The sequence below is a fragment of the Oryctolagus cuniculus genome, chromosome 18 (genome assembly GCF_051225735.1).
Source record: "Oryctolagus cuniculus isolate XC-2025 breed Fujian yellow rabbit chromosome 18, ASM5122573v1, whole genome shotgun sequence".
NCBI classification, from domain to species: Eukaryota; Metazoa; Chordata; class Mammalia; order Lagomorpha; family Leporidae; genus Oryctolagus; species Oryctolagus cuniculus.
The window spans coordinates 26711518-26738849 of record NC_142884.1 but is presented as its reverse complement, the minus strand read 5'-3'; the positions used below and the strand labels follow the sequence as shown (position 1 = coordinate 26738849).

Below are 27332 nucleotides of genomic sequence, written 5' to 3'. Positions count from 1 at the left end.
GCAGAAACTGGCATGGCGGCCCTGGCCTCATAGGAGTGGCTACTGAGCAGGGACACACTTCCAGATTTGTAAGCTTTTTTGAGTGAAGTCTCTAAGAATGGAAGGTTGGGGCCTGCCTCAGATGATAGCCTGAACAGTCAGTTCTTCTGGCATTGTGGAGCTTATTCAGGCAGGCAGGCAGGCAGGCAGGCTTGCTTATTTATCAATTTTATTTAAGAGTGACAGGGGTCGGGGGAGAGAAATAGCTCTTATCTACTGATACACTTCCCAAACGCCTACCATGGCCAGGACTGGACTGAAGCCAAAGCTGGCAGTAGGGAACCCATTCCAGGTCTCCTGCATGGGTAGCAGGAATCCAGGTGGGCCATCACTGCTGCCTCCCAGGCTCTGCATTAGCAGGAAGCTGGAGTCAGGAGCTGGAACTGAATATTGAATCTTTAGCACTCTGGCGGGGGGATTCAGTGAGTGTCATGACTGTTAGGCCACATGCTCACCACTCAAGCAAGCACTTTAATGAATAATTGCAGTCATCCCAGGGTTGAGGCCTTGTGCTGCTGGAAGCCGGAATCTGGTTGTCTCTGAGTGCGAAGGACTGAATGGAGCCACATGCCCGGAGTGCTGTTTCTAGGGGCAGCAGCTGTAACTGCGTGCTCCTCTGAGCCCTGCACTGCTCACGTACTCCGTACTCCTTGCTGTCTCGCCCATTGCCGTTCAGGACTTGGCAAGGATGGGAGGGGTGTTGATGTGCAGACATCAGGGCTCCCTGTATGGCTGTTTCAGAATTTCTCCCCCTAATCCTCACTGGCACCGACAGCTCTGATTCCCCGAGCCACAGTGTGACTTTGTGTTGCGTTGTTGCCACTCTGTACAACTGGGAGGTGTTCTGGGATAGTGCCCAGTGAAGTTCCTTCTTTCGAGGGTCAGCTCTCCAGTGTCTGTTGCTTTTGCTAGCTCTTCATTTATTTTGTGTTTTTTCAGGTTCATAATTGTGCTGTGTGTGTAACTTATACACTATTTTGCCCTTGCCAGAATGACTGCTGTTCATTTTCCAGTTATTTATTATGAGAATAGTCAAACATTCAGAAAAATAATACGATTACTAAGGTGAACTCTTCTATTCCTGCCACTGGTAACTTAGACTCCATATCTCTGGGTGTTTCTGCTTCCATACCTTTTCAGTAGACAGAGTTAGGAAAAACCTCTGAAAAATCGTGCGTTCTGGCCGGCGCCGTGGTCCACTTAGCTAATCCTCCGCGTGTGGCACTGGCACCCCAGGTTCTAGTCCCAGTTGGGGCGCTGGATTCTGTCCCGGTTGCTCCTCTTCCAGTCTAGCTCTGCTGTGGCCCGGGAAGGCAGTGGAGGATGGCCCATGTCCTTGGGCCCTGCACCCCATGGGAGACCAGGAGGAAGCACCTGGCTCCTGGCTTCAGATCAGTGCAGCACGCTGGCTGTAGCGGCCATTTGGGGGGTGAGCCAACAGAAGGAAGACCTTTCTCTCTCTATCACTAACTCTGCCTGTCAAAAGAAAAAAATCGTGAGTTCTTTTTTAAAATTTAATTTTATTGGCCAGTGCCGCGGCTCACTAGGGTAATCCTCCGCCTTGCGGCGCCGGCACACCAGGTTCTAGTCCCGGTCGCGGCGCCGGAGTCTGTCCCGATTGCCCCTCTTCCAGGCCAGCTCCCTGCTGTGGCCAGGGAGTGCAGTGGAGGATGGCCCAAGTGCTTGGGCCCTGCACCCCATGGGAGACCAGGAGGAAGCATCTGGCTCCTGGCTTCGGATCAGCGCAGCATCCTGACTGTAGTGGCCATTTGGGGGGTGAGCCAGCAGAAGGAAGACCTTTCTCTCTCTCTCTCTCTCACTGTTTAACTCTCCCTGTCAAAAAACAAATCGTGAGTTCTTTTTTAAAATTTAATTTTATTTATTTGAAAGAGTTACACAGAGAGGTAGAGACAGAAAGAGAGGTCTTCCATCTGCTGGTTCACTCCCCAGATGGCTGCAACAGCTGGAGCTGTGCCAGTCGGAAGCCAGGAGCTTCCTCCAGGTCTCCCATATGGGTGCAGGGACCCAAGTTCTTGGGCCATCTTCTGCTGCTTTCCCAGGCCACAGCAGAGAGCTGGATTGGAAGTGGAGCAGCCGGGACTCGAACCGGCACCCCTATGGAATGCTGGCGCTTCAGGCCAGGGCTTTAACCCTCTGCACCACAGCGTCTGCCCCAAATCATGAGTTTTTAGTGATGTTGTCAATCAAACTTAATTTGGGGGTGACTGGTGCTGTGGCATAATAGGCTAAGCCTTTGCCTGTGGTGCCAGCATCCCTTATGGGCACCAGTTCATGTCTTAGCTACTCCTCTTCTATCCAGCTCTATTGTATGGGCTGGAAAAGCAGTAAAAGATGGTCCAAGTATTTGGGCCCCTGAACCTGCATGGGAGACCTAGAAGAAGCTCCTGGCTCCTGGTCTCGGATCTGCCCAGCTCTGGCCATTGTGGGCATTTGGGGATTGAACTAGCGGATGAAAGACCTTTTTCTCTGTCTCTCCCTCTCTCTCTAACTCTACCTCTCAAATAAATAAAATCTTTTAAAAAATTTAATTTTCCATTTTATAATTCTTTCCCCTAACAATAAAAATAACAATAGTAGATAACAATAGTAGGTAATAATAACAAGAGTAGATAAGACCCATTCAGAGAAGTCAGTCGAAGTTTCATCCTTATTCTTTCTACTCCATTCTTTTCTCCTGTAGGAGGTAATCTGTATTTGTTTTGGTTCATCTGCTGTCATTTAAAAAAATATGAGCAGGCTGTATATATATTCATACTTATTTTTCTTACACAAAAAGAATACTAAAAATGTTCTGAACCTTTTATATATATGGATGTTTTAATAAGTATTTTAAGAATAAGAATATTTTTAATATTTATATTTTTAAGCTACAGGAGACCAAATAGAACTGATTGCTTTTTGAGTTGTACTACATAATTGAGAATTGCATATTATTGATCACATGTTTTAAATTTTATCTTTGGCTCTTTCGTATGACCATTTAAGAGAAAGGTAGTTGTCAAAAATGATAGATCACTGAAATTAGAAAGTTACATGGTTCTAAGGTTTATTTGGTTTTAAAAGAAATCATGCATGATTTTATAATCTTTTAAAAATTCTGCAGGTTGAAGATCCAGATTGCTTCTGGGTTATTATAAAAGGATGTAGTCCCTTTTTGGATCATGAAGTCGACTATCAAAAACTAAATAGCGCCATGAATGACTTCTATAACAGCATGTGTAAAGATATAGAAATAAAACCATTAATGTTGGAAGAAGGACAGGTATGTATCTGAATGCACTTTATTTATTGTATCTTTATTATTATTTGAAGATTTATTTAGTTGAAAGGCAAAGTTAGAGGGACAGATAGATCTTCCATCCTCTAGTTCAATCCCCAAATGGCCTTAATGACCAGGACTGGGCCAGGCCGAAGCCAGGAGTCAGGAGTTCCATCAGGATCTCCCACGTGGGTGCAGGGACCCAAGGACTCAGACCATCTTCCTTTGCTTTCGCAGGCTCATTAGCAGGGAACCAGACTGGAAGTGGAGCAGCCGGAACTGGAACCAGCACCAGCCTTTAATTATCCTATCTTGAAACACTAATCAGGATGTAGGGGTGGGTGTTTGGCCAGGTAGTTGAAACACCACCATGTTAGAGTGTTTACATTCGGTTCCTGATTCTAGCTTCCTGCTAATACACAGACCCTGGGAAGCACCAGATGATAGCTCAAGTAATTAGGTCCCTGTTACCCACCTGAGAGACCTGGATTGAGTTCCTAGCTCATAGCCTTCACCCTCTCCCCCACGGCTGTTGTGGTCCTTGGGGAGTGAATCATTGGGTGGGAGTGCTCTGTCTACCAGATAATTGTTAAAAATATTTCAGGAGCTTAGAATGATGAATGTGATTAGAGTATTTTAACGTTCATGGCTGTTGCCTTGTGTTAGGTTTTTGGGTTGCATGAGACTCAGGCTGATGGTGGCAGGGGGTGGTGCTTGTGTAGGTCCAAGTGGGGCCTTGGGATAGATGCCATCCAGATCCAGGTGTTAGGGCCGTCTTCCTGGCGGTGGGAGCCAGGGCAGGTATACAGACCTTGGCAAAGAGGACCTGGGGTTTTCAGTTCTGGGCCGTGCCTCCCTCTTTGGTTGCTCATGGCTTTGACCGACTTGGGATTGTTTCTGCTCTGTGCTCCACATCAGGGCTTCTTTGCTTTCGTGCAGCCTCAGCCACCATTGCTGTGGTCTGATTTTCTCTTGGGTCAGCCATCGTTCCAAGTGTGAACTTCGGTAATAGCATGGAGGGGAAGGACATGAACACTCGTTAGGAGGGAGACAAGACCTCATCTGATTTCCTTCCCTCGTGCCCACAAATGTCCTTAGTGACCAATTTGTTATTTTTCCATACCAGTGACATACTGGAGGGATGGAACGGGGTCAGTGGTCCTTTAAGTGTAGTCTTGTTTGGGAAAGCATGATGGGCTCCTCACAGTGAGCATTTACCCAGGAGGTGAGCACTTTCTCCCTGTCCTTTTGTGGAGAGGTGGTTAAACAGGACACTGTGAATAGATTGAGGGTCACTTGTTTTGAAGAACAGGCGTGCTGTTACCTTCACGTGGGTTTAACATGGGAGAGAGCGCCACTTGCAAGCCATGCTAGGGTGACCCCTCCTTCGTGGCACTGCTGTGAGTGTTTCACTTCATGCTCTCTCCATTCAGTGGCTGTCACTGCCCGAATCCACTTTCATTTGTTTTCTTTTTTTTTAAAGAGTGATTTATTTATTTGAAAGTCAGAGTTACGCAGAGAGGAGAGGCAGAGAGAGAGAGGAGATCTTCTACTCCCTGGTACACTGCCCAGTTGGCCGCGACAACCAGAGCTGTGCCGATCCAATGCCAGGGACCAGGAGGAAGCTCCTGGTGCAGGGGTCCAGGGACGTGGCCGATCTTCTACTGCTTTCCCATCCATAGCAGAGAGCTGGATTGGAAGTGGAGCAGCCGGGGCTCGAACCGGCGCCAATATAGGATGCCAGCACTGCAGGTAGTGGCTTTACAGGATATGCCACAGCACGGGCCCCTCATTTGTTTCAATATGGTGATTTCTCCCACTCCTTCTGTATTGGTGAGCTGGAATTCTTCCTGTTTAGCACTTTCCTTTCAGCTGATCTCTGCTTTCTGGGGGCCTTTTCCTGGGAGACAGTGCTCAGTTTGGGCAGCCTCCTGCACCTGTGTCATCTCCTGTAAGTGGGGTACAGGCTGAGACGATGTGGAGAGGAGCCTTTAGGGCTGTCATCACGTGACTAGAGGTTTTACTGCTGAACGTAATAAAGCCTGCCTTCTGTTTTGCAGGTCTGCGTGGTGTATTGTCCGGAGCTCCGGTGCTGGTGCAGGGCTGTCATTAAGTCAATCATGTCTTCAGCAGACCATTACCTGGCAGAGTGTTTCCTTGTAGACTTCGCCAGGTACATTCCAGTAAAATCTAAAAAGTACGTATGTGTGTTTTTTTTTTTTTATTTAATGAGCATAAATTTCCAAAGTACAGCTTATGGATTACAAGAGCTTCTCCCCCCCGTAACTTCCCTCCCACCCACAACGCTCCCCTCTCCCACTCCCTCTCCCCTTCCCCTTCACATCACGATTAATTTTCAATTATCTTTATATATAGAAGATCAATTTAGCATATGTTAAGATTTCCACATTTTGCTCCCACACAGAAACACAAAGTGTAAAATACTATTTGAGTACTACTTACAGCATTAATTATGCACCTAAGAGTAATTGTGTATTAATTACAGAGTTCAACCAATAGTTTTAAGTAGAATATAAAATGCATCTTTTGTATTGTTGTGGCTTCCCCCCAACCCTGACCTCCCTCCCTCCCGTGGCCCTCCCCTCCCCCACTCCCTCTCCCATCCCGCCCTTCATCACGTTTCATTTTCAATTACCTTCATATACTGAAGATCAACTTAGTATATACTAAGCAGGGATTTCCACAGGCTGCACTCACACAACCGAACCAGGTATAGGGTATTGTTCGACTAGTAGTGTTGTTTTTAAGTTTCATAGTAAAACACATTAAGGACAGAGATCCTATATGGGGAGCATGTACCCAGTGACTCCCGTTGTTGATTTAACAATTGGCACACTTATTTATGCTGTCAGCAATCACCCGAGCCTCTTGCTATGAGCTGTCTAGGCTATGGAAGCCCCTTGAGTTCACCAACTCTGAATTTGTTTAGACGTATGTGTGGTTTTATGTCTGTTTGCCTTACTCTCTTTAAGGAGATAATGATGAATTTTAAAGGAGAATGTCAGTTTTTAAAGTAAGGGGATTACCTTTTGCAAAAAGAAGACATTGAGAGTTTTTGTGCCTTAAGAAATGAAAACTTGGGCCAGGCATTTGGCGCGGTGATGAAGTCACGACTTGGATGCCTGTGCGTCACATCAGAGTGCCTGCACTTGAATCTCAGCTCCACTCTCCACTCTGGTTTTCTGCCAGTGCACCCCCGGGAGGCAGCAGATGAGGGCTCAAGTTGACCCCTGCCACCCACACGGGAGACGGAGTTCTGGACTCCTGGTGTCAGCCTGGCTGTTGCCGCATTTGAGAAATGAATCAACCAGTGGACAGGCATCTGTGTTTGTCTCTCTGTCTCTGACTTTCAGATAAATGATGAAGGAAGACTGCAGGTTTCCATTCTGCGTGCATGACTAGGGGAGCAAATGGTCCTAATGAGGACAGAGAGAGTGACTGTGGCCTTTCTCCACTTGCCTGCCTAGGGTGGGGCAGGGCAGGTTCAGGCTGTTCCCTTCTCGTCTCCTGGGTGCCCTGTGCCAGCTGCTCTCTGGCCTGTCCTCTTAGTTTGCACGTGGGATGGGGTGGGTCCTTCAGTGCGGTTTGCCTCACCACCAGGAGGTAGAGAGAAACTCTCCGTGTCTCCACAGAGGAGGAAATTGATGGCCACCCTCAGGTTGCAGAGAGCAGATTATATACTCAAGTGTGTATTCCTGGTTGTTCTGCGTCTCAGAGTAAAGGTGTGGCTATCACGTAGGGTGCGGAGACAGTTCAGGCTCGTCCTGACTGTAACCTTCATTGACTGTGGGACTGCATGTCACAGCTCACTAGAAAACATTAGCACATCACTGTGTTCCTAAAGTTGTATTGATAAAATGCATGAAGTTTTAATAAATGGTTTCTGGGTGGGGAGGGGGGAGGGAACATGCCAGCACACGAGGCTGGTGCTATGGTATAGTAGGTTAAGTCTCTGCCTGCCGTGCCAGCATCCTGTATGGGCACCCGTTCGGATCCCAGCTGCTCCACTTTGAATCCAGCTCCCTACTCATGGCCTTGGAGAACAGCAGAAGATGACCCAAGTGCTTGGGCCCTTGCACCCACGTGGGAGACCCAAAGAAGCCCCTGGCTTCCGATTGGCCCAGCTCTGGCCATTGTAGCTATTTGGGGAGTGAGCCAGAGAATGGAAGACCAACCTCTCTGTCTTTCCCTCTCTCTGTCTATAACTTTACCTCTCAAATAAATAAATGTTAAGAAAAAGCTAGCACAAGTCACTGTTGGTGTTTAGTGATAATTGTCCCATGGTTTGTCCCAGAGTAAGAGGATGTCCATTTAATAGGCAAACACAAGGACTCTTATTCCGCTGTGAAAAGAGCAGAGCCAGCTAGCCTTCGGTGCAGTAAGAGGTGTCTCACACGTAGAGGAGTTTCGTGGCAGAAGGGCTCATCAGACATGGAGGATTTGCAGATACTTAAGGGAAAAGTAGGTGCCTCCCCAGCTTTGGATTCTGCACCTCTGTGACCATAATTGTTATAAAAGTACTTGGGGGCCGGCGCCGTGGCTCACTAGGCTAATCCTCCGCCTTGCGGTGCCAGCACACCGGGCGCCGGATTCTGTCCCGGTTGCCCCTCTTCCAGGCCGGCTCTCTGCTGTTGCCAGGGAAGTGCAGTGGAGGATGGCCCAAGTGCTTGGGCCCTGCACCCCATGGAAGACCAGGAGAAGTACCTGGCTCCTGCCTTCGGATCAGTGTGGTGCGCCGGCCGCAGCACGCCACAGCAGCCATTGGAGGGTGAACCAACGGCAAAGGAAGACCTTTCTCTCTGTCTCTCTCTCACTGTCCACTCTGCCTGTCAAAAAAAATAAAAAAAGTACTTGGGGTCAGGGCTGTGGCATAGCGGTACAGTCACCAACTGCAGTGCCGGCATCCCATATAGGTGCCGGTTAAAAAGCCCAGGCTGCTTCACTTCTGACCCAGCTCTCTGCTATGGCCTGGGAAAGCCAAGTCCTTGGGCCCCTGCACCCGTGTGCAGGAGGACCTGGAAGAAGTTCCTGGCTCCTGGCTGCAGATCCGCACAGCTCCAGCCAGTGTGACCAATTGGAGAGTGAACCTGTGGATGGAAGACCCCTCCCTCCCCCAATCCTTCCCCCTCTCCTTCCCCCCTCCCTCCCTCCCTCTCTCCCTCCCCCTCTCCCTTCCCCCCTCTCCCTTTCCCCCTCTCCCTCTGTGCAACTCTTTCAAATAAATAAATCTTTTTTTTTTTTTAAGTACTTACTGTGTTTAGCTCTCTGGGGAGCTTTTCCTTTTGTATTTGGTGTTTTGAGTTTATTTTTGGCAAGAAAATCAAATGATTAAGTAGAGCTCTAACCTGTCTAAGACAAAGGGTAGGGCTTCAGGGAAGAGAGCTGCTTGATGGTGAGGAAATACGTTGACATGTCTGTTGCTTGCCTTACTTGTCACCTCGCCGTCCATCAGCTGTTTTGTGCAAAGTTGGCAAATACTAATTTTTAAAACATCTGTTCATAGACAGCAATGTTGGAGTAATTCTGGTCACGTAGTAAATGGAATTTATTTCACAGGCTTATTCATTGTTATTCAGTGTTTCCTTTTATTTTTCACTTTTTATGTATTTGAAAGGCAGAGAGACAGAGAGAGAGAGAGAGAGAGAGCGAGCGCGCGAGCACGTGCCTTCTTGTTTCACTTCTAAAATACCTACAACAGCCCTGGGTAGGCCATGCTGGAGCCAGGAACTGGAAACTCAATGTGGTCTCTCCTGTGGGTGGCAGAGACCCAGCCACCTGCTGCCTCCCAGGGCCTGCACCAGCAGGAGGCTGATTGGGTGTGGAACAAGAACTGGAGCCCGGGTGTTCTGACTCGAGATCAGGGCATCCCAAGCAGCATCCCAGCAGGGAGGCCGCATGCCTGCCCCTGTGCAGTATTTCTGTTCCTTCTTTCCCTCCTTCCTCTCTTCCTCCCTCCTTCCCTCCTTCCTTCTGATTTGTGGTATGAAAGGCAGAGTGACAGAAAAGGAGAGAAAGAAAGAGAAGTGTATCTTTCATCCTTTGGTTTACTCCTGCAAATACCCACCACAGCCAAGCTGAAACCAGGAACCCAGAACTCCACCTGAGTTTCCCATGTGGGCACAGGGACCCAAGTACTTGAATTGTCTTCACTGATGTCCCAGGCGCATTAGCAAGGAGCTGGATCGGCAGTGGATCTGGGCCCAAGCTGGCACTCGCATGGACACTGGCACCGTGGGTGGCGCCTTCACCTGCACCACAGTGCCAGCTGCACAGTGTGTCTTAACCTGAGGAGCCTCACCAGATACACTCTCCCTGAATTCCTGCCCCTGTGCCATGAAATTTTGATGCCACAGATACACTGAATCACTATGTAGGATCTCTCTGCTTTTACAGGAAGATTTTTTTCCACCCTCCAAGAAGCAGTTTTGTTCCCTTGGCCAGATGTCTCCAGGCATCTGTTGGAGGCTGTGTTAGAATCAGAAAGGCATGTCTTTACTTTGTTTTACGGCAAGCATGTTACTGACCTAGGTGAACTATAAAGGAGTCTGTTCTGTGTTGTGTGTTTTATAATGGAACTCTCTCTGCTTCATTTGTCAGCATCCGAGTTGCAGTGGAATCATTTATGCAGCTTCCCTACAGAGCAAAAAAGTTCCGGTTGTACTGCATGAAGCCTGTTACATTGCACATTGACTTCTGTGAAGACAGCGCCGAGATTGTGTAAGTACAGGTTCTGAAGTCACAGGAATCATGAGTAAACGCCTTCAGTTTGTGTCTGCATTTATGTGCCATCAGTTACCTGCGAGCAGGTTTTGAAGGTCTGGGTTCTGCAGGAGGCAGCCTCTGAGTTGGTGCTGGTCAAACTGGCTGTGAGTAGAATTCTCAGGCACCCCCTCCCAGGCCAGAGCTCTGTGCCTTTTGACTTAAAAAAAAACTTATAAAAAGTAGTAGAGGCCGGCGCCGCGGCTCAATAGGCTAATCCTCCGCCTTGCGGCGTCAGTACACGGGGTTCTAGTCCCGGTCGGGGCGTCGGATTCTGTCCCGGTTGCCCCTCTTCCAGGCCAGCTCTCTGCTGTGGCCAGGGTGTGCAGTGGAGGATGGCCCAAGTCCTTGGGCCTTGCACCCCATGGGAGACCAGGAGAAGCACCTGGCTCCTGCCTTCGGATCAGCGCGGTGCGCCGGCTGCAGCGCGCCAGCCGTGGTGGCCATTGGAGGGTGAACCAACGGCAAAGGAAGACCTTTCTCTCTCTCTCTCACTGTCCACTCTGCCTGTCAAAAAAAAAAAAAAAAAAAGTAGTAGAGTAATTCTAAAGAAAAGCTTTCATGAAATAAAACTGCTGGAGCATTAAAAAAATGTTGACCACATGCCTGCCTCTGTCCCACGTCTTTCCTCCTGGAGGCCTCTGTGGGCTGTGCAGGCTTTGACCTTCCCACCCTCCATTGGTGCACTTACATACCCATGTGATCGTGGATCCTGCCCTCTGTCAGTGCCTGTACACACCCCTGTGCGCCTGGATCTCGCCCTCTGTCGGTGCACTTAGACACCCCTGTGAGCCTGGATCTCGCCCTCTGTGGATGCACTTACATACCCCTGTGAGCCTGGATCCTCCCCTCTGTCCGTGAGGTTAGACACCTCTGTGGGCATGGACTTTCTTAGGAAGAGAACAGGCTCTCTTGTTTGCAGAATTAACTTAGGAGTAGCTGTGGAGGTTCTTTGCCAATCCATATCCCTCTCCTAACCACTTTGAGTCTTTTTCATGGGTGACTATGACCGATGTGGTTATTGGATTTAACTGCCCCCCCCATTTGATCTTTAAAATAACTCTTGGAAGGAATGGATCTTGTGATACAGCCGATTAAGCCACTGCTTGGGGCACCTTTGGTTCCATACTGGAGTACCTGATGTAAGTCCTGGCTGCCCACTTCCAGGACAGCTTCCTGCTAATGCCCTAGGAGACAGCAAATGGTGGATCGAATCCTGAGTACCTGCCACCTGTGAGGGAGACCTGAGTGGAGTTCCGGGCTCCTGGTTTCGGCATGGTCCAGGCCCAGTTGTTGAAGACATTTGGAGAGTGAACCAGTAGATAGAAGATTTCTCTCTCTCTCTTGCCCTCTCTGATGCTCTGCCTTTCAAATAAATAAAAATGAATAAACATTTAAAAAACTAAAATAACTCTTGAAGTATGGTGGTAGCATATCTGATAGATCCAAACAAGAGAAATGTAAATATATTATTCTGATCTTGACTTTTTATTTTATTTTTATTCCTTCTAAATACTGGTTTCTCCTGATTTTCTACTGCCTATACCTTTTCCTGTGATTTTCTTTCCAAAGCATAGGCAAGATGTAGAAAGGTTAAGTTGATAGAGATCAAATGGGAGGTGGAGAATGGGTGCTCTAGTGGGCAGAGTGAGGACCATAGCAGCCGCTTCCCCACAGCTGCCCCTACACTGTTGGCTTAGCCGACATGTACTGATCCCTCTCTGTGCCAGCCTGTGGAGACGCAGTGATCTCAGAATCGCTGCCCCAGGGAGCTTGTGTTTTGATTTGTCACAGGTAACTGATGTTGCAGCAGGCAGTGCCAGGTGGTGAGCACAGGTCACCTCACTGGGGCTCCTGGGATGTGAGTTTGTGTTGGTGCAAGCAGCAGTGTGGAGGGGGTGTGTCACAGGAAGTAGCTGGGGTCTTTATCCCCACCCAGAGCAGGGCCAGAGCTATACTGTCTGTTGTGTGCATCGTGTGCTTGATTGGTCATGCAGAAAAAGCCCTGTGTGTGGTTTACAAAGCAAGGTTAGTGTACTAGCCTTGGGGTTTTGTTTAATGAAGTTGCCCTGTTCACTGTTTCAGACCTGCCAAGAAGTGGGACAGTGCCGCTGTTCAGTACTTTCAGAATGTCCTGAAAGGTAAGCCGGTGCGCACTCAGAGCCTGCTTTGAACTGCCGCCGAGGTCGCTCAGCCTTCTGTGGGTGCAGGCTTGGCCAGGTGCCTATCTGGCTGTTTGACCCTCTTGGCAGGTTTCCCTAAGTACCTGCAGCTGCTTCTGCCCAGTACTCAGCACCCCTGCAGCTTTGTAGGTGAACGGGGAGGTCAGTAGCTGACAGCTGATCAGAAGGGGGCCTTTTGTGGGGGGGATGCCTGCACGAGAATAGTGTCCACTGCTTTGCTTGCATAGAAGCTGCAACACTGCAGAGTAAATGGACACGGATGTTATTAGACCAGCAGTTGCTGGAAAGCCTAGCTTTGTTCAGTGAGCGAGATTATAGGAAGTGGGTGTTTGCTATATAATAATCAGTTGCTGATTTAAGATGTGTAAAGTGTCATTGACAACCTGTGTAGTGGCTCTCTTCATTTCATGTCAGTGTCTCTTGTGGCATCTGTCCTGACCCCTGGCAGTCAGAAGCCTAGTGACTCTGTCTGCTTCTTAAGGCTGTAGGCTGTTCAGAAGAGTTAGGGAGTGTGAAATGCCTGTGGGACGGCCTGGTACCTAATTGAGTCCTGCCTCCTCTTCTGAGCTGTCCTGCAACACTGGGGAAAGGAAAACCAAGTGCTCTGATGTTGGAAGGAACTGGAGGTTGGAAGGGTCGCTAGATTTGGAATTTGGGCCCTTGTGAGCTCTCTGGGGCTTCTGGGAAGTGAGCATGGGGGTTTGGATGAGGCCGACCATTGGGAGGACCAAGAAGTACCCTGGAGGGGGAGGCATTTGAAGGGTGGCAGGAGGATGCTGTTGATGGGATAAAGGGCTTACTTATAACACCACTGGCCGAAGAGCCTTTTTCACGGCTCCTAGGAAGACTTTGGTCATTTTGGCACTGGGAACTTTTTCGTGGTTGGCAGAGATTAACAGATGGGAAATAGCCATGATTTTCTCAAGAACGCTTTTAATGTCAGCTGATTTGAGTTTTCTTTTGTGCCATCTAGCAACTACCCAGGTAGAAGCCAAGTTATGTGCTGTGGAAGAAGACACTTTTGAGGTTTACCTTTATGTAACCATAAAAAATGAAAAAGTAAGTTGTATTTTAAATTTTAAATTCTATTTTAAATTCTACTTTAGTAAAACAGTGAATAAATGCCAAGTAAAACAGTGTAATTCATGCAGCATAGAAATCATCTTAATATTTCAAAGTCTTAAGTTAAAAGTAGCCAGGACTGTGTATTTTCTATTGATTATTTTTAAAAAATACTTCATTTTATTTAGTGATGGGCAAAAATTATTATAGTAATAAGTCTGAACTGTTGTTTCCTTATGATTTTTAGAAATGACTCATTTGTGGGCCGGCGCCGCAGCTCACTAGGCTAATCCTCCGCCTTGCGGCGCTGGCACACCGGGTTCTAGTCCCGGTCGGGGCGCCGGATTCTGTCCCGGTTGCCCCTCTTCCAGGCCAGCTCTCTGCTGTGGCCAGGGAGTGCAGTGGAGGATGGCCCAGGTGCTTGGGCCCTGCACCCCATGGGAGACCAGGAAAAGCACCTGGCTCCTGGCTCCTGCCATCGGATCAGCGCAGTGCGCCGGCCGCAGCGCACCGGCCGCGGCGGCCATTGGAGGGTGAACCAACGGCAAAAGGAAGACCTTTCTCTCTGTCTCTCTCTCTCACTGTCCACTCTGCCTGTCCAAAAAAAGAAAAAAAAAAAAAAAAGAAATGACTCATTTGCTACCATGTCAGTTCACTGCTCTCGCCTGCTCTGGGGTTTGTTCACAGTGTATTTTGTGGCCTTTTAAAGGATTCACATAAGCGCAGAGAAGGAGATGGCACACATGAGCCCCTCCTGAAGTACCTGCTGCTGCCCTGGTGCAGTTCTGCACCTGGGTCAGAGCGGCAGGGTGGTGTGGATCCAGGGCCTCCGGGAGCCCACACACAGTGCCTTCCTCATGAATTTAATTTTTTTTAAAATAATTTTGGACTTTCAGAGGAGCTTCAAAAATAGTATGGAGCTATTTGGATGTGGTTTACCTTGTTTTCCTAATGTTAGCGTCGTACAGAGCCGCAATGCAGTCAAAAACTGGCAGATTAACATGAGTAAATACTGCTAAAGTGTCCTTGGCCCTCACCGGAGTGTTGCAGTGTTCCCACTGGTTTCCTTTTTCTGGTCCAGGGTCTGAGCCAGGCCTCCAGCTTGCCTCCAGTGTCCTGTCTGGTTAGTCTCCCAGAGTCTGGGACAGTTCTTCAGTCTTCCTTCATGGCCTGAACGCTTCTGAAGAGTCCTGGTCAGTTATGCTGCAGAGGAACGTTCAGTTTGACTTGGCCTGATGTTCTCATGATCAGACTGAGGTTGTGCATGTTGGCAGAGAGAGAGAGGTCTGCCATCCACTGGTTCACTCCCCAACTGGCTGCGACGGCTGGAGCTACGCCGATCCAAAGCCAGGAGCCAGGAGCTTCCTCTGGGTTTCACACACAGGTGCAGGAGCCCAGGGACTTGGGCCATTTTCTGCTTTCCCAGGCCATAGCAGAGAGCTGGATCGGAAGTGGGGCAGCTGGGACTAGAACTGGCACCCGTATGCCATGCCAGCACTGCAGGCAGCAGCTTTACCTGCAACACCACAGCGCCAGGCCCTATCAGACATTCTGAATTTGCTACGGTGAGGTTCACTTTTTCCATCATTCCTTCTACAGTTTTAAAACTTTAATTATCTTTTTTAAAAAGATTTATTTATCTATTTGAAAGTCAGAGAGAGAAGGAGAGACAGAGAGAGAGAGGTCTTTCATCTACTGGTCCACTGCCCAACCAGCTGCAATGGCCAGAGCTGAGTTGACCTGAAGCCAGGAGCCAGGAACCTTCCCTGGGCCTCCCACATGGGCACAGGGGCCCAAGGACCCGGGCCATCCTCCGGTGCCTTCCCAGGTCATAGCATAGAGCTGGATTGGAAGTGGAGCAGCCAAGATCCAAACTAGCACCACATGGGATGCGGGATGCTGGCACCACAGGCCTAGGCCCTAACCCGTTGAACCACAGCACTGGTCCTTTATTTATCTTTTTTAAAAAAGATTTTCTTGGCCAGCCCCGTGGCTCACTAGGCTAATCCTCTGCCTGCAGCGCCGGCACCCCGGGTTCTAGTCCCAGTCGGGGCGCTGGATTCTGTCCCAGTTGCTCCTCTTCCAGACCAGCTCTCTGTTGTGGCCTGGGAGTGCAGTGGAGGATGGCCTGAGTGCTTGGCCCCTGCACCTGCATGGGAGACCAGGAGGAGGCACCTGGCTCCTGGCTTTGGATTGGAACAGTGCACTGGCTGGCAGGCCGTGGCAGCCCCTTGGGGGGTGAACCAACGGAAAAAGGAAGACCTTTCTCTCTCTCTCTCTCTCTCTCTCTCTCTCTCTCTCTCTCACTGTCTCTGTCAAAAATAAATAAATAAAATACAATAAAAATATTTTATTTATTTGAGAGGTAGATTTATAGACAGAGAAAGACATAGAGAAAGGTCTTCATCTGCTGGTTCACTCCCCAAATGGCTGCAGTGGCAGGAGCTGAGCTGATCTGAAGTCAGAAGCCAGGAGCTTCTTCCAGCTCTCTCACAGGGGTGCAGGGGCCCAAGCACCTGGGCTATCTCTCACTGCTTCCCAAGGCCATAAGCAGAGAGCTGGCTTGGAAGAGGAGCAGCTGGGATGCAAACTGGCCCCATACAGGATGCTGGTGTGGCAGGTGGAGGCTTAGCCTACTGTACACAGCACAGGCCCCTATTTATCTTTCTGTTTCTTTGAAAGGCAGACAGACAGAGATCCTCAATATCCTGGGTCACTCTCCAAATGCTGTCATTGACTAAGCCTGGGCAGGCCAAAGCAGGGAGCCAGGAACTCAATCTGGGTCTCCCCGTATGGGTTACCAGGACTCAAATTCTGGAATCGTCATCTGCTGGCTCCCAGGGTCTGCATTAGCAGGAAGCTGAATTGAAAGCAGAGTTGGGTTTCAGACCAGGCACTTTGATATGGGATGCAGGCATCCCAAGTGGTGACATAAATAACCACTGTACCAAATGCCTGCCTCTACATTTTTAATGAAAAAACTATCCCTTCTTCCTCACTTACTGATTGTATTCAGCAATTTCTGTTAGTATGGACTTTGGATTATTTGTTTTGTTTGGAGGGTTGTAATCCCCTCAAATTATCATTACCATCTTGCTCAGTTGTCTCAAGTTTGGGTCATTAAGGGCTTCCTTGTGTTCTTCCATTGTGACCCCTCATTGTTTACACACAGTTTTCTGGGGCCCCAAGATCATTTTCCAGACCCAGCTGTATAATCAACCACTTCTTCAAGAAACTCTGGTTCCTTTTGTTAAAAAATGACATTTAGATACCCAGATGAGGGCATAGGTGTGTTTGCTGCTACTGGGATGAAAGAGATTGTCATTCCTCTCAGCAGAAAGAGTTAGGAATACAAACATGTACACACACACTTTATAACTGTGTGTACATGCACACACACATGTCTTTATTGCTAACCTATCTATCTATACTTATGTTAAGGACTCTGATACTTTGATTTCAGTCCAACAACCTAACCCTCCCCTTTCCTTTTTTTTTTATACTTATTTATTTGAAACAGAGACAGAGGGAGAGATGCAGAAAAAGAGATTTTCCTTATGCTTGGTTCACTCTCCAAATGGCTGCAATGCCCAGGGCTGGGCCAGGCTGAATCCAGGAGCCAGAAACTCTAACTGGGTCTTTACATGGGTATAAGGGGCAGGTTCAAGCACTTGGACCATCTTCCACTGCCTTCCCAGGTACATCAGCAGGGAATCGGATTGGAAGCAGAGCAGCAAGGACTTGAGCCAGTGCTCCAGTAGGGGGTGCTGGCATCCACAGATGGTGGCTTAACTCGCTGTACCCCAACACTTGCCACTTTCCTTGTTCTTGACACTTTATTCTAACAGTATACTTACCTGATTCACATAAAGAAATCTCAAATGCCAACATTGCTCTAAGAGATTTGTCTTTAGCCTATTATATACAGCCAAAATACTGTTTTAAAAGTTACTGATGTTAGTGTTTTTCTTTCACAACTTCTTCAATGTTAGTGTTTATTTTGCATTTTGGGTTTCTCACATTCTGGTTGATTTTTATCTGTTATTTTTCATTGTTTATTTTATGCTTTGGTGAAAACAAACAAGCAGAAAACTATCAGATTGTTGATTATGAGGGCCAACCTTGTAAGATGTCTTTGTTTTAAAAAGCCTTTATTGACTGCTTTATTCTTGCTGTTTAAAAATAAGTCTTTCTCACCACATGGGTTGGTGTGCTTATAAGACTTGCCTTGACTGAAGGCTGGGAGGTCTGTGCTTAACTGAGGGAGAACTTAAAATGGATGCATGAGGTCATGATTGCCAGAGAAAGAGGATTAGGGCCAATAATCCTCTTTAGGCTCACAAAGGAAACACCAGCATGTGTCCCAGGGTGTTCTGTTTTTTGGGCTGGCAGCTTTCTTTCAAGATGATTTTAAGATACTTCCATGTTGTTGCGTGTGTCAGTGGTCTCCTGTTGTAGGGATGTGATATGTGTGCATTTATTCCTGCACTTATTGATGGTGTTTGAGTTGTGGCCAGCTTGGGGCTGTTACCAATATTCATGTAAAAGTCTTCCTGTGGACCTGTGCTTTTGTGACTCTTGAGTAAATACCTAGAATATTATTTTGGGTGGGCCGGCACTGTGGCACAGTGGGTAAAGCCATTGCCTATAGTGCTAGCATCCCATATGGGCACCGGTTAGAGTCCTGGGTGCTTCACTTTTAATCCAGCTCTCTGGTATGGTCTCAAAAAGCAGTAGAAGATGGCCCAAGTCCTTTGGGCCCCTGCACCCATGTGGGAGACCTGGAAGAAGTTCCTGGCTCTCGGTTTAGGATTGGTGCAACTCCGGCCATTGCGGCCAGTTGGGGAGTGAACCAGCAGATGGAAGACCCCTCTCTCTCTCTCTCTCTCTCTCTGCCTCTCTGCCTCTCTGTATGTAACTCTGACTTTCAGATAAATAAATAAATCTTTTAAAAAGAATATTATTTTGTGTAAGTCATGGATAATACTGTAGATATTTAGGAACTGCCAAATTGTTTTCCAAAGTATATCATTTTACATTTCCAAAGGCAATGTATAGGTTCCAATTTCTCTGCTTCCTCTTTGTTTTAAAGATTTATTTATCAGATTAGATTAAGATGGCAGAGTAGAGAGGGAGATTACTGCTCTAGTCCAGGAGAAGATAGTTTTTTAAAAAGTGGGGATAGTGCAGTCTCAGGGAAGAATTAGGGAGAAATCGACAGAGGAAATTCCATGCAAATTAGAGGGACACAGTAGGGAGGGTGTAAATGCCCACAGTTGAGGACCCCAGCACCAAGAGCATCAGCACCAGCTTTGGAGACTGAGGTGAGACTAGACTGCAGCAGCTCAAACCAGTGGTGATAAAGCTACAGGAAAAGCCTAGAGAGAATCTGGCTTGGAGCTCTGTGGAGGATGGCATACCTGCCAAACTAGAGGAGGAAAAGGGGGGAGCATGTTTCTCTCTCTCCAATCACCCTACAACGGCATCCTGCAAGAAGCAAATAGAGAGCAGGCACTATTTTGGACATACATAACAGCTGCGCCAGATTGTGTCTGCACACAGGACCAGACAAGCAGAGACTTCTGAGTCTGGTGGGGAGAACTAATGGGGGCTGGATGCTCATGACTGTGGGAGGCTTTTATGCCAGGACTGTGAGAACAGATAGGCTGTGTGGGAGGGCTCAAGGTGTGGCTGGGACTTTGGGGAGTCACTGTGGGAGACTCCACATGCTCAGGGCTCCCTGGTTACCTGGTGAAGGACATTGCTGGGGAATCTACTTATACCAAGGCCTGCAAAGATCCTTTGTGTGATCCTAGCTAGTGCCCAGGCACTGGTGTCGTTTGAAGAGAGGAGGTGAGCTGAGTCTATGCCAACAGAGCAGAACAAACCTCCCCTCTGATTAAAATAATAATAAAGACTTACCACACCCAACCCAGTGTCACCTAAGATACTCCCTTCAGCCTGGAACAGAGCCCCTGGCCATACCCACCTTGTGCCTCTAGGTATCTGCTGAAAAAAATACTCCACTAATCCACAGAGGCATAGTCCAAAGATAAAAGCCACCACAGCTAAAAACGAAGAAATCAATGAGTTAATCTTAAGAAATGCCAAATAAATGCACCAATTCAAGAAACAAGAATAAGGAAGACAACAAGATGCCCTCAGAAGATCATAACACTTCAATACTAGATTGTGAAGATGAAGAGATTGAAGAAATGCCAGAAAGAGAATTAAAAAAAATTGATCGTAGGATTACTTAGAAGTTATCAGAAGCAAATGCACGAACTAATGAAATCCATACATGATGTGAAAGAATATTTATCCCACGAAATTGAGATCTTAAAGCAAGATGAAATTTTGGAAATAAAGAATTGAATGAACAAATAAAAAATGCAGTGGAAAGCCTTAACAACAGAATCGATGAAGCAGAAGAAAGAATATCTGACTTTAGAAGACAAATTGCAGGAAATTATACAGTCATGTCAAAAGTGAGAAGAAATTGGAAAACTAAAAAGCATTGTTGGGAATCTTAAGGATCCTATCAAATGACCCAACATATGGGTTCTAGGAGTTCCTGAAGGTGTGGAAAAAGAGAAAGGATTAGAAGGCCTTTTTGGTGAAATAATAACAGAAAACATCCCCAATTTGGAGAAAGGGACATCCAAGTACAGGAAGCACATAGAGCTAATTAGACATGACCAGAAAAGATCTTCACCATGACACATTGTAATCAAACTCTCCCAAGTAAAACATAAGGAAAAGATTGTAAAATGTACATGAGAGAAATTTCAAAGGATCTCCAATTAGACTCACAGCAACCTTACCATCAGAAACCCTACAGGCTAGGAGAGAAATGATGAGATAAATTCCAAGGCTTAAGAGGAAAAAAAACTGTCAACCCATAATACTGTACCCTGCAAAGCTGTCATTTAAAATGAAGGTGAAATAAAGACTTTCCATAACAGAAATTGAAAGAATTTGTCACCACCTGTCCAGCTTTGCAAAAGATGCTTAAAGATGTGCTACACACAGAAACACAGAAACATGGGTATAACTGTGAAAGAAGATGAAGGCAGAAAATCTTTCAGTAAAAATACAAAGGAAATCCAAAGGAAACAATAGGAGTATTTATGGGAAAATGGCAGGGTGAAATTTTTGCTTATCAATAGTCACTTTGAATGTAAATGGACTCAACTCTTCAGTTAAAGGGCACAGATTGGCAGAATGTTTTGTATTTGTTGCCTACAAGAAACACATTTCACCAACAAGGATGCATGTGAACTGAAAGTGAAAGATTGGAAAAAGATATTCCATGCTAACAGAACCACAAAAGAGCTGGTATAGCCATCCTAACATCTGACAAAATAGAATTTAACACAGAAGCTGCTAGGAGACAAAGAAGGTCCCTATGTAATGATTAAGGGATCAATTAAACAGGAAGATGAACTGTTAAAAACATATATGCACCTAATTACAGGGCCATTGCTATTTAAAAAAAATGTTAAGGAATCTAAAAGGAGACAATACAGTAATAATGAGGGACTTCAAAACTCCCTTTCAGCAATGGACAGATCACCAGACAGAAAATCAGCAAGGAAACAGTTAATTGACAATATAGACCAAGTGGAACTAACAGATACCCATAGATCTTTTCAACCTACAGTTGCAGAATACACATTATTCTCACCAGTGCATGAACTTTCTCCAGGATTGACCACATGCTAGGCCATAAAGCAAGTCAGCAAATTGAAAAACATTGAAATCATATCATGCATCTTCTCAGACCACAATGCAGAAAAGCTGTAAATCAGCAACTCAGAAATCTCTAGAACATATGCAAACACATGGAGACTGAACAGCATGCTCCTGAATGAACAGTGGGTCATTGAAGAAATCCAGAAAGAGAAATAAAAAAAAATTTTCTGGAGGGGCCATCGCTGTGCTGTAGCATGTAAAGCTGCCGCCAGCAATGCCTGCATCCCATGTGAGTGCTGGTTCAGTCCCAGCTGCTCCAATTCTGATCCAGCTCTCTGCCATGGCTTGGGAAAGCAGCAGAAAGTGGACCAAGTATTTGGGCTCCTGCACCCACGTGGGAGACCCTAAAGAAGCTTCTGGCTCCTGGCTTCAGATTGGCACAGCTCTGGCCATTGCAGCCAACTGGGGAGTGGATCAGCACAGCTCTGGCCATTGTGACCAATTGGGGAGTGGATCAGCACAGCTCTGGCCATTGTGACCAATTGGGGAGTGAATCAGCAGATGGAAGACTCCCTCCTCCCTCCTCTCTCCTCCCTCCTCCCTCCAGCAGATGGAAGACTCCCTCCTCCCTCCTCCCTCTCCCCCCCTCCCTGATCTGTGATAATTAACAAAGCACCTAAAAGACAATCAGTTGAAGTGTAATTGACAGAGAGAGAGAGAGAGTGTCTTACATCTGCTGGTTCACTCCCCAGATGGCCACAATGGCTGGAACTGAACTGATCTGAAGCCAGGAGCTTCTTGCAGGTCTCCCACATGGTTGCAGGGGCCCAAAGACTTGAGCCATCTTCCACTGCTATCCCAGGCCATAGCAGAGAGCTGGATCAGAAGTGGAGCAGCAGGGACTCAAACCAGTGCTCATATAGGATGCCCACACTGTGGGCCACAACTTTACCTCCTATGCCACATCGCCAGCCCCTAAGCTTACTTTTTTTTTTTTTTTTTTTGGACAGGCAGAGTGGACAGTGAGAGAGAGAGAGACAGAGAGAAAGGTCTTCCTTTCGCCGTTGGTTCACCCTCCAATGGCCGCTGTGGCTGGCGCATCGCGCTGATCCGAAGGCAGGAGCCAGGTGCTTCTCCTGGTCTCCTATGCTGGTGCAGGGCCCAAGCACTTGGGCCATCCTCCACTGCACTCCCTGGCCACAGCAGAGATCTGGCCTGGAAGAGGGGCAACCGGGACAGAATCTAGCGCCCCGACCGGGACTAGAACCTGGTGTGCCGGTGCCACTAGGCGGAAGATTAGCCTATTGAGCCACGGCGCCGGCCCTAAGCTTACTTTTTTTTTTTATCTTTTATTTAATGAATATAAATTTCCAAAGTACGACTCGTGGGTTACAATGGCTTTCCCCCCCATACCGTCCCTCCCACCCACAACCCTCCCCTTTCCCACTCCCTCTCCCCTTCCATTCACATCAAGATTCATTTTCGATTATCTTATTATACAGAAGATCAGCTCCTAAGCTTACTTCTAAGGGTACAGTTTAAAAACTTGCCATGGGACCCCAAATCCCCTTAAGCTTGGTGATAAAAATACCATCTTAAATGTTAAAGTGATTGGATACAATTTAACTGTCTCGTAATAATAATAGATGAAATTAATAAGGAGTAAATGCTCCAACATGAGAAGCAGTCCACACAGCAGACTGATTGAATGACAGTCACTTTAAGTAGCATTCTGACCTCAGAATCAGCCTTTAAGGCATTCTGGTCTGGCTGAAAAGCCCACAGGAGCATTTCAGGCATGGAAAGCCGAGACACTGTGGCAAAAATGTCCTACGTGAAGGACCTCGGTAGGTCAGATCCCAGTGGAAAGAAGTAGTTATCAAAGAAAGAGGTACTTTTCTATGAAGGGAGGAGAGAACTCCTTTGCTGATGGCCTTGTCTAAATACTGATGGAGTTTGTGGATTCAACAGGCTCCAAAGCCTAGGCAGCTCATGTCAAGAGCCTTGGGTGATCACTGATGTTATACATAAGAGTGTTAATTGTTAAATTAACTACAGGAATCACTGTGCACTAACTTCCCATGCAGGACCTCTGTCCTCAAAGAGTTATAATTATGTCTGAGTGCTCACAAGAGACATATCATTCTTGGGTGCTTTTTTAAAGTTACTAAATTTCTAAAAATAAAATGAAATTAACTTCAAGATACGAAGACTTTGAAAAAGCCCTTGTCTGGACTGTTGAGGAACAGTTTTTGTTTTGTTGTGGTTGTTCCAATTGTTGAACTCTTTACTTAATACAGAGTTGATCTTCTGTGCATAAAGTTAATCAAACTGGATTTCAGTGGAGAATGGGACTGGTAATGAAAGAGGGAGGAGGAGGAGATTTATTTATGTATTTGAGAGGAAGAGTAGTAGAGAGGGAGAGAGATCCTCCACTGATTCACTCCACCAAATGGTTACAACAGTCAGGACTGGGCCAAGCTGATGCCAGCAACCTGGAACTTTGTCCAGGTCTCTTACATGGGTGGCAGGGACATGAGGGTCATCCTCTGCTGCCTTCCCCGGCACATTAGCAGGAAGCTGGTTTGGAAGCGGAGGAGCCAGGACTTGAGCTGGCACTCTGATACAGGATGCCACAGTGCTTAATCCACTGCACAGCGACGACTGCCCCTCTCCACTTCCTTTCTGATGCTCTGTGCTTGTTCTGAAAGATGAGTAGTGGTGGCTCCCGGTGGTTTAAGTTTGCCTTTCCCCAAAAACAAAAAATGTTTTCACATCCTTTTTTGCCATCCTCTGTCGTCTTCAGTGACATTGAGACCTTTTGCCCGTTTTTAATTGGGTAGTTCTCTTTTCATTGAGTTTCAGAGAGATACATGTTCTCTCTGTATTTATTCTAGGTACATGTCTATTCAGGCACCTGGCTTTAAAATGTTTTGCCCCATCTTGTCACTGTCTTTGGAAGAGCAGAGTTTTCGGTTTGATCAAATCTCATTTGTCAGTCTTCCTTTTATGGTTAATGCTTTGTCCTTGTTTTCCCACCAGATCTCTGCCTGGCTGGGTGGTGTTGGTTCTCTAGTGCCTTTTCGAGGATTGTATTTCACACAGATCATTGCTGTTTTCTTAGCAGGAGGATCGGTGAGAAGTATTCAGTTCACCATTACCACAACAGAAGTCCTGAGATCAGCTTTTACCATGTTGTGTTCTGTAAAGTCCTCTTGAGTTGAGTCTGAAATGCTTTCTTCAGTCATGTGACCATCCTGTCTTACCCTTCATGAAATGTGTCGCATCTGCAGGTTTGTGTTAATGACGACCTGGTTGCAAAGAATTTTGCTTGTTATGTGTCACCCATGGAGAAGCAGCAGCTGGATTCTGTAGAGAAACCAAGATTAAATATGAACTCAGCCTCCTCCAAGAAACTCAACCCAGCTCTTACTCTTTGGCCAATGTTTTTGCAAGGAAAATATTTCCAAAGAATGGAAGGTGAGTGAATTCTCTGACCAACTTGTATTTCTCTCAGATTGTTCACGACCTTACTGTATTGATAGGAGTTATTGTGCCAACTTTTCCCCATGTGGAGACAAAGACTTGGACTGTTTAAAGTTTAATCCTGATGAGTCTGAGATAGGTTTTAAGGTCCTGAAACTGCTACAGTTTGTTTACGTGAGACCAGGACGAAACAATTCTGGTTTCTTGTTAACATTATGTTTTCAGAAGTCCAGATGTCTGCAGCTTAAAGTTATTTGCAAAGTAAGTTTTTGAATAAGTTTTAAACACACTTTAAAAAAAATATTTATTTATTTGAAAGGCAGAGTGATGGAGAAGGAGAGTTGAAAAAGATCTTCTGGGGCCGGCGCTGTGGTGTAGTGAGTAAAGCCGCCACCTGCAGTGCCAGCATCCCATATGGGTGCCAGTTCAAGTCCCGGCAGCTCCTCTTCCAATCCAGCTCTCTGCTGTGGCCTGGGAAAGCAGTAGAGGATGGCCCAAGTCCTTGGGCCCCTGCACCCACGTGGGAAGACCCGGAGGAGGCTCCTGGCTTCATTCGGATAGCACAGCTCCAGCCATTGCTGCCATTTGGGGAGTGAGCCAGCGATTGGAAGGCCTCTCTCTCTCTCTGCCTCTCCTTCTCTCTCTGTGTAACTCTTTCAAATAAATAAAATAAATCTTAAAAAAGTAAATAAAAAGTAAAGAGATCTTCCATTCACTGGTTCACTTCCCAAATGGCCACAACAATCAGAGCCGGGCCGGGCCAAAATCAGGAACCTGGAACTCCATCAGGGTCTCCCATGTGGATGGCAGTCTTAGCCTGTACCTCACAGCAATCAATTTATTAGATGAACATCTTTAACTTTGCTCAAATATTCATCAGTTCTAAGGAAATTGCAACCTCGAAATTGCAATCTGTTTTAGCTGTGAAACTCAATTTGAGGAAAATCCACTTTTCAGTGACTTTAAATCAGCAAAAGGAATATCCTTTGGATAGTGAGTCAACAGATAGAAGATCTCTCTCTTTGTCTCTCTTTGTCCCCTGTACTCTGCCTTTCAAATAAACAAAACGTCTAAAACTGGGGGCAGTGTTGTGGTGTAGTGGAGTGGGTTGAGTGGCTGCTTGTGACACAGAGTGCCAATTCAAGTCTTGGTGACCCAGCTTCCTGCTAATGCATATGAGAAGGCAGCACAAGATGGCCCAGTTGTTTGGGCCCCTGCACCCATGTGGGAAACTCGGAAAAGCCTCCTGGTTCCTGGCTTCGGATCGGCCCAGCTCTGGCTGTTGGAGCCATTTGCAGAGTGAACCAGCAGATGGAAGACTTTTCTCTGTCTCTTCTTCTGTCTGTAATTCTACCTCTCAAATAAATCTTTTTTTAAAGAGTTATTTATTTAAAATGTATTTTTCTATAAGGTATGAAGAAGGGGCAGTTGTAGACTGTGGAAATGATGTTTTAAATGTCACTCACATTCCTGTCCCCACCCAGGTATTTTGTTCTTTAAAGCACCAATAAGAACAGAAATCATGTAATTTGGAGTTTTATTTCAAGCTTTAATCCTAAAATTTGTTCTTTTGATCAGATTCTCATGGTTTAAATTTGCTGACACATTCTCTGCAGCATACGAGGTGCAAGGATGTTGTTGGTGACCTGGAGCCAACTGCTGCAGTGCTGGGTGAGTTCTACTACTTCGGCTTATTTCATAGGCAGAGTAAGAGAATACTCTTATCTGTCTAAAGCTTATGAAGGTTGTTTAGAGGGGCTGTGGTAGCTTCTCGCGCTCTCGCGCTTGCTCGCTCGCTTGCTCTCTAGTGGAGCCAGTTTGTGACATAGGTGCTGTCAGTGGTAACTGGCCCTATGGTGCATCCTTAGAGCTTGTCTGTGTGTGGTACGGATTTTTCTCAGCCTGGCCTAGGCCAGTGGTGTGTTCTCAGGCTGTACATATGCTTTTGTGGCTGAGTTTTCTTTCAAGCAATCAAGCTTGTACAGGCAAGGAAGACACACTGAGGAGGGCAGAGATCACCAGTCTTTGATTTCATATCTTGTGTAGATATTTGATTAATTAGAATGTTGCACCAGGGTGAAATCTGTTGGCTTCTTTCTTTTTTTTTTTTTTAAAGTTTTTATTAATCTATTTGAAAGGTAGAATGAAATGTGCAGCCACTTGCAACGCGCACATCTTGTGTCGTAGCGCTTGTTTGAATCCTGTTCCTTTGCTTTAGATCCAGTTCCCTGCTAATGTACCTTGGAAAACTGTGGAATCAGAAGATGACCCAAGTATGTGGGCCCCTGTACCCACATGGGAGACGCAGATGGAGTTACAGGCTCCTGGCTTCAGCCTGGGCAAGTCTCAGATGTTGTGGCCATTTGGGAACTGAACTAGCAAGTGGAAAACCTCTCTCTCTCTCTCCCTTTCGAATAAATAAATAAATCTTTTTAAAAAATATACATGGTTCATACCTTACAAGTGGCTGCTTAATCTGCTGTGCCATAATGCTGGCCTCTCATGCATATCTTTGAAAAGGAAAATGTTATAGTGAACCAACAAAAGCTGATGTGAAGTATGACTAGATGGTTATGTAAAAAAGCAAAATTGTTAGATGTTGTTTATGCATGTAATTATTTTCCTTTAATCCTTGTAAAAAGCTATTTTAACTGTATTTCAATTAATTTTTGCTATTTCTCTTTGAAATTGCCTTATATAATTTTATTTTAATTTTTAAAAATTAAGTTATTTGAGAGACAGAAAGGGCAGGAAGGGAGAGAGCTTGCCCCCATGTGTTGTCTCCATGTGCCTGTAACAGCCCAGGG

General features: G+C 46.5%; 1 protein-coding gene across 3 annotated transcripts in view; it reads left to right on the top strand.

Moving 5' to 3' along the window:
- Positions 1–3154: 3154 nt before the first annotated feature.
- The window catches only part of LOC127486210 (putative ATP-dependent RNA helicase TDRD12), a 90807-nt gene continuing 66629 nt past the window's right edge, over positions 3155–27332 (top strand). Inside the window, exons 1-7 of one of the 3 annotated variants that reach the window (XM_089319112.1) lie at positions 3155–3322; positions 5380–5516; positions 9938–10057; positions 12185–12240; positions 13256–13341; positions 24333–24519; positions 26104–26196. In XM_089319112.1, the coding sequence (XP_089175238.1) occupies positions 3254–3322; positions 5380–5516; positions 9938–10057; positions 12185–12240; positions 13256–13341; positions 24333–24519; positions 26104–26196 (748 nt within the window). In that variant the 5' untranslated portion in view covers positions 3155–3253. Of the gene's footprint in view, positions 3323–5379; positions 5517–9937; positions 10058–12184; positions 12241–13255; positions 13342–16864; positions 17043–24332; positions 24520–26103; positions 26197–27332 lie in introns of those variants that run through there. The other 2 variants (XM_089319109.1, XM_089319110.1) reach the window with 2 other exon arrangements.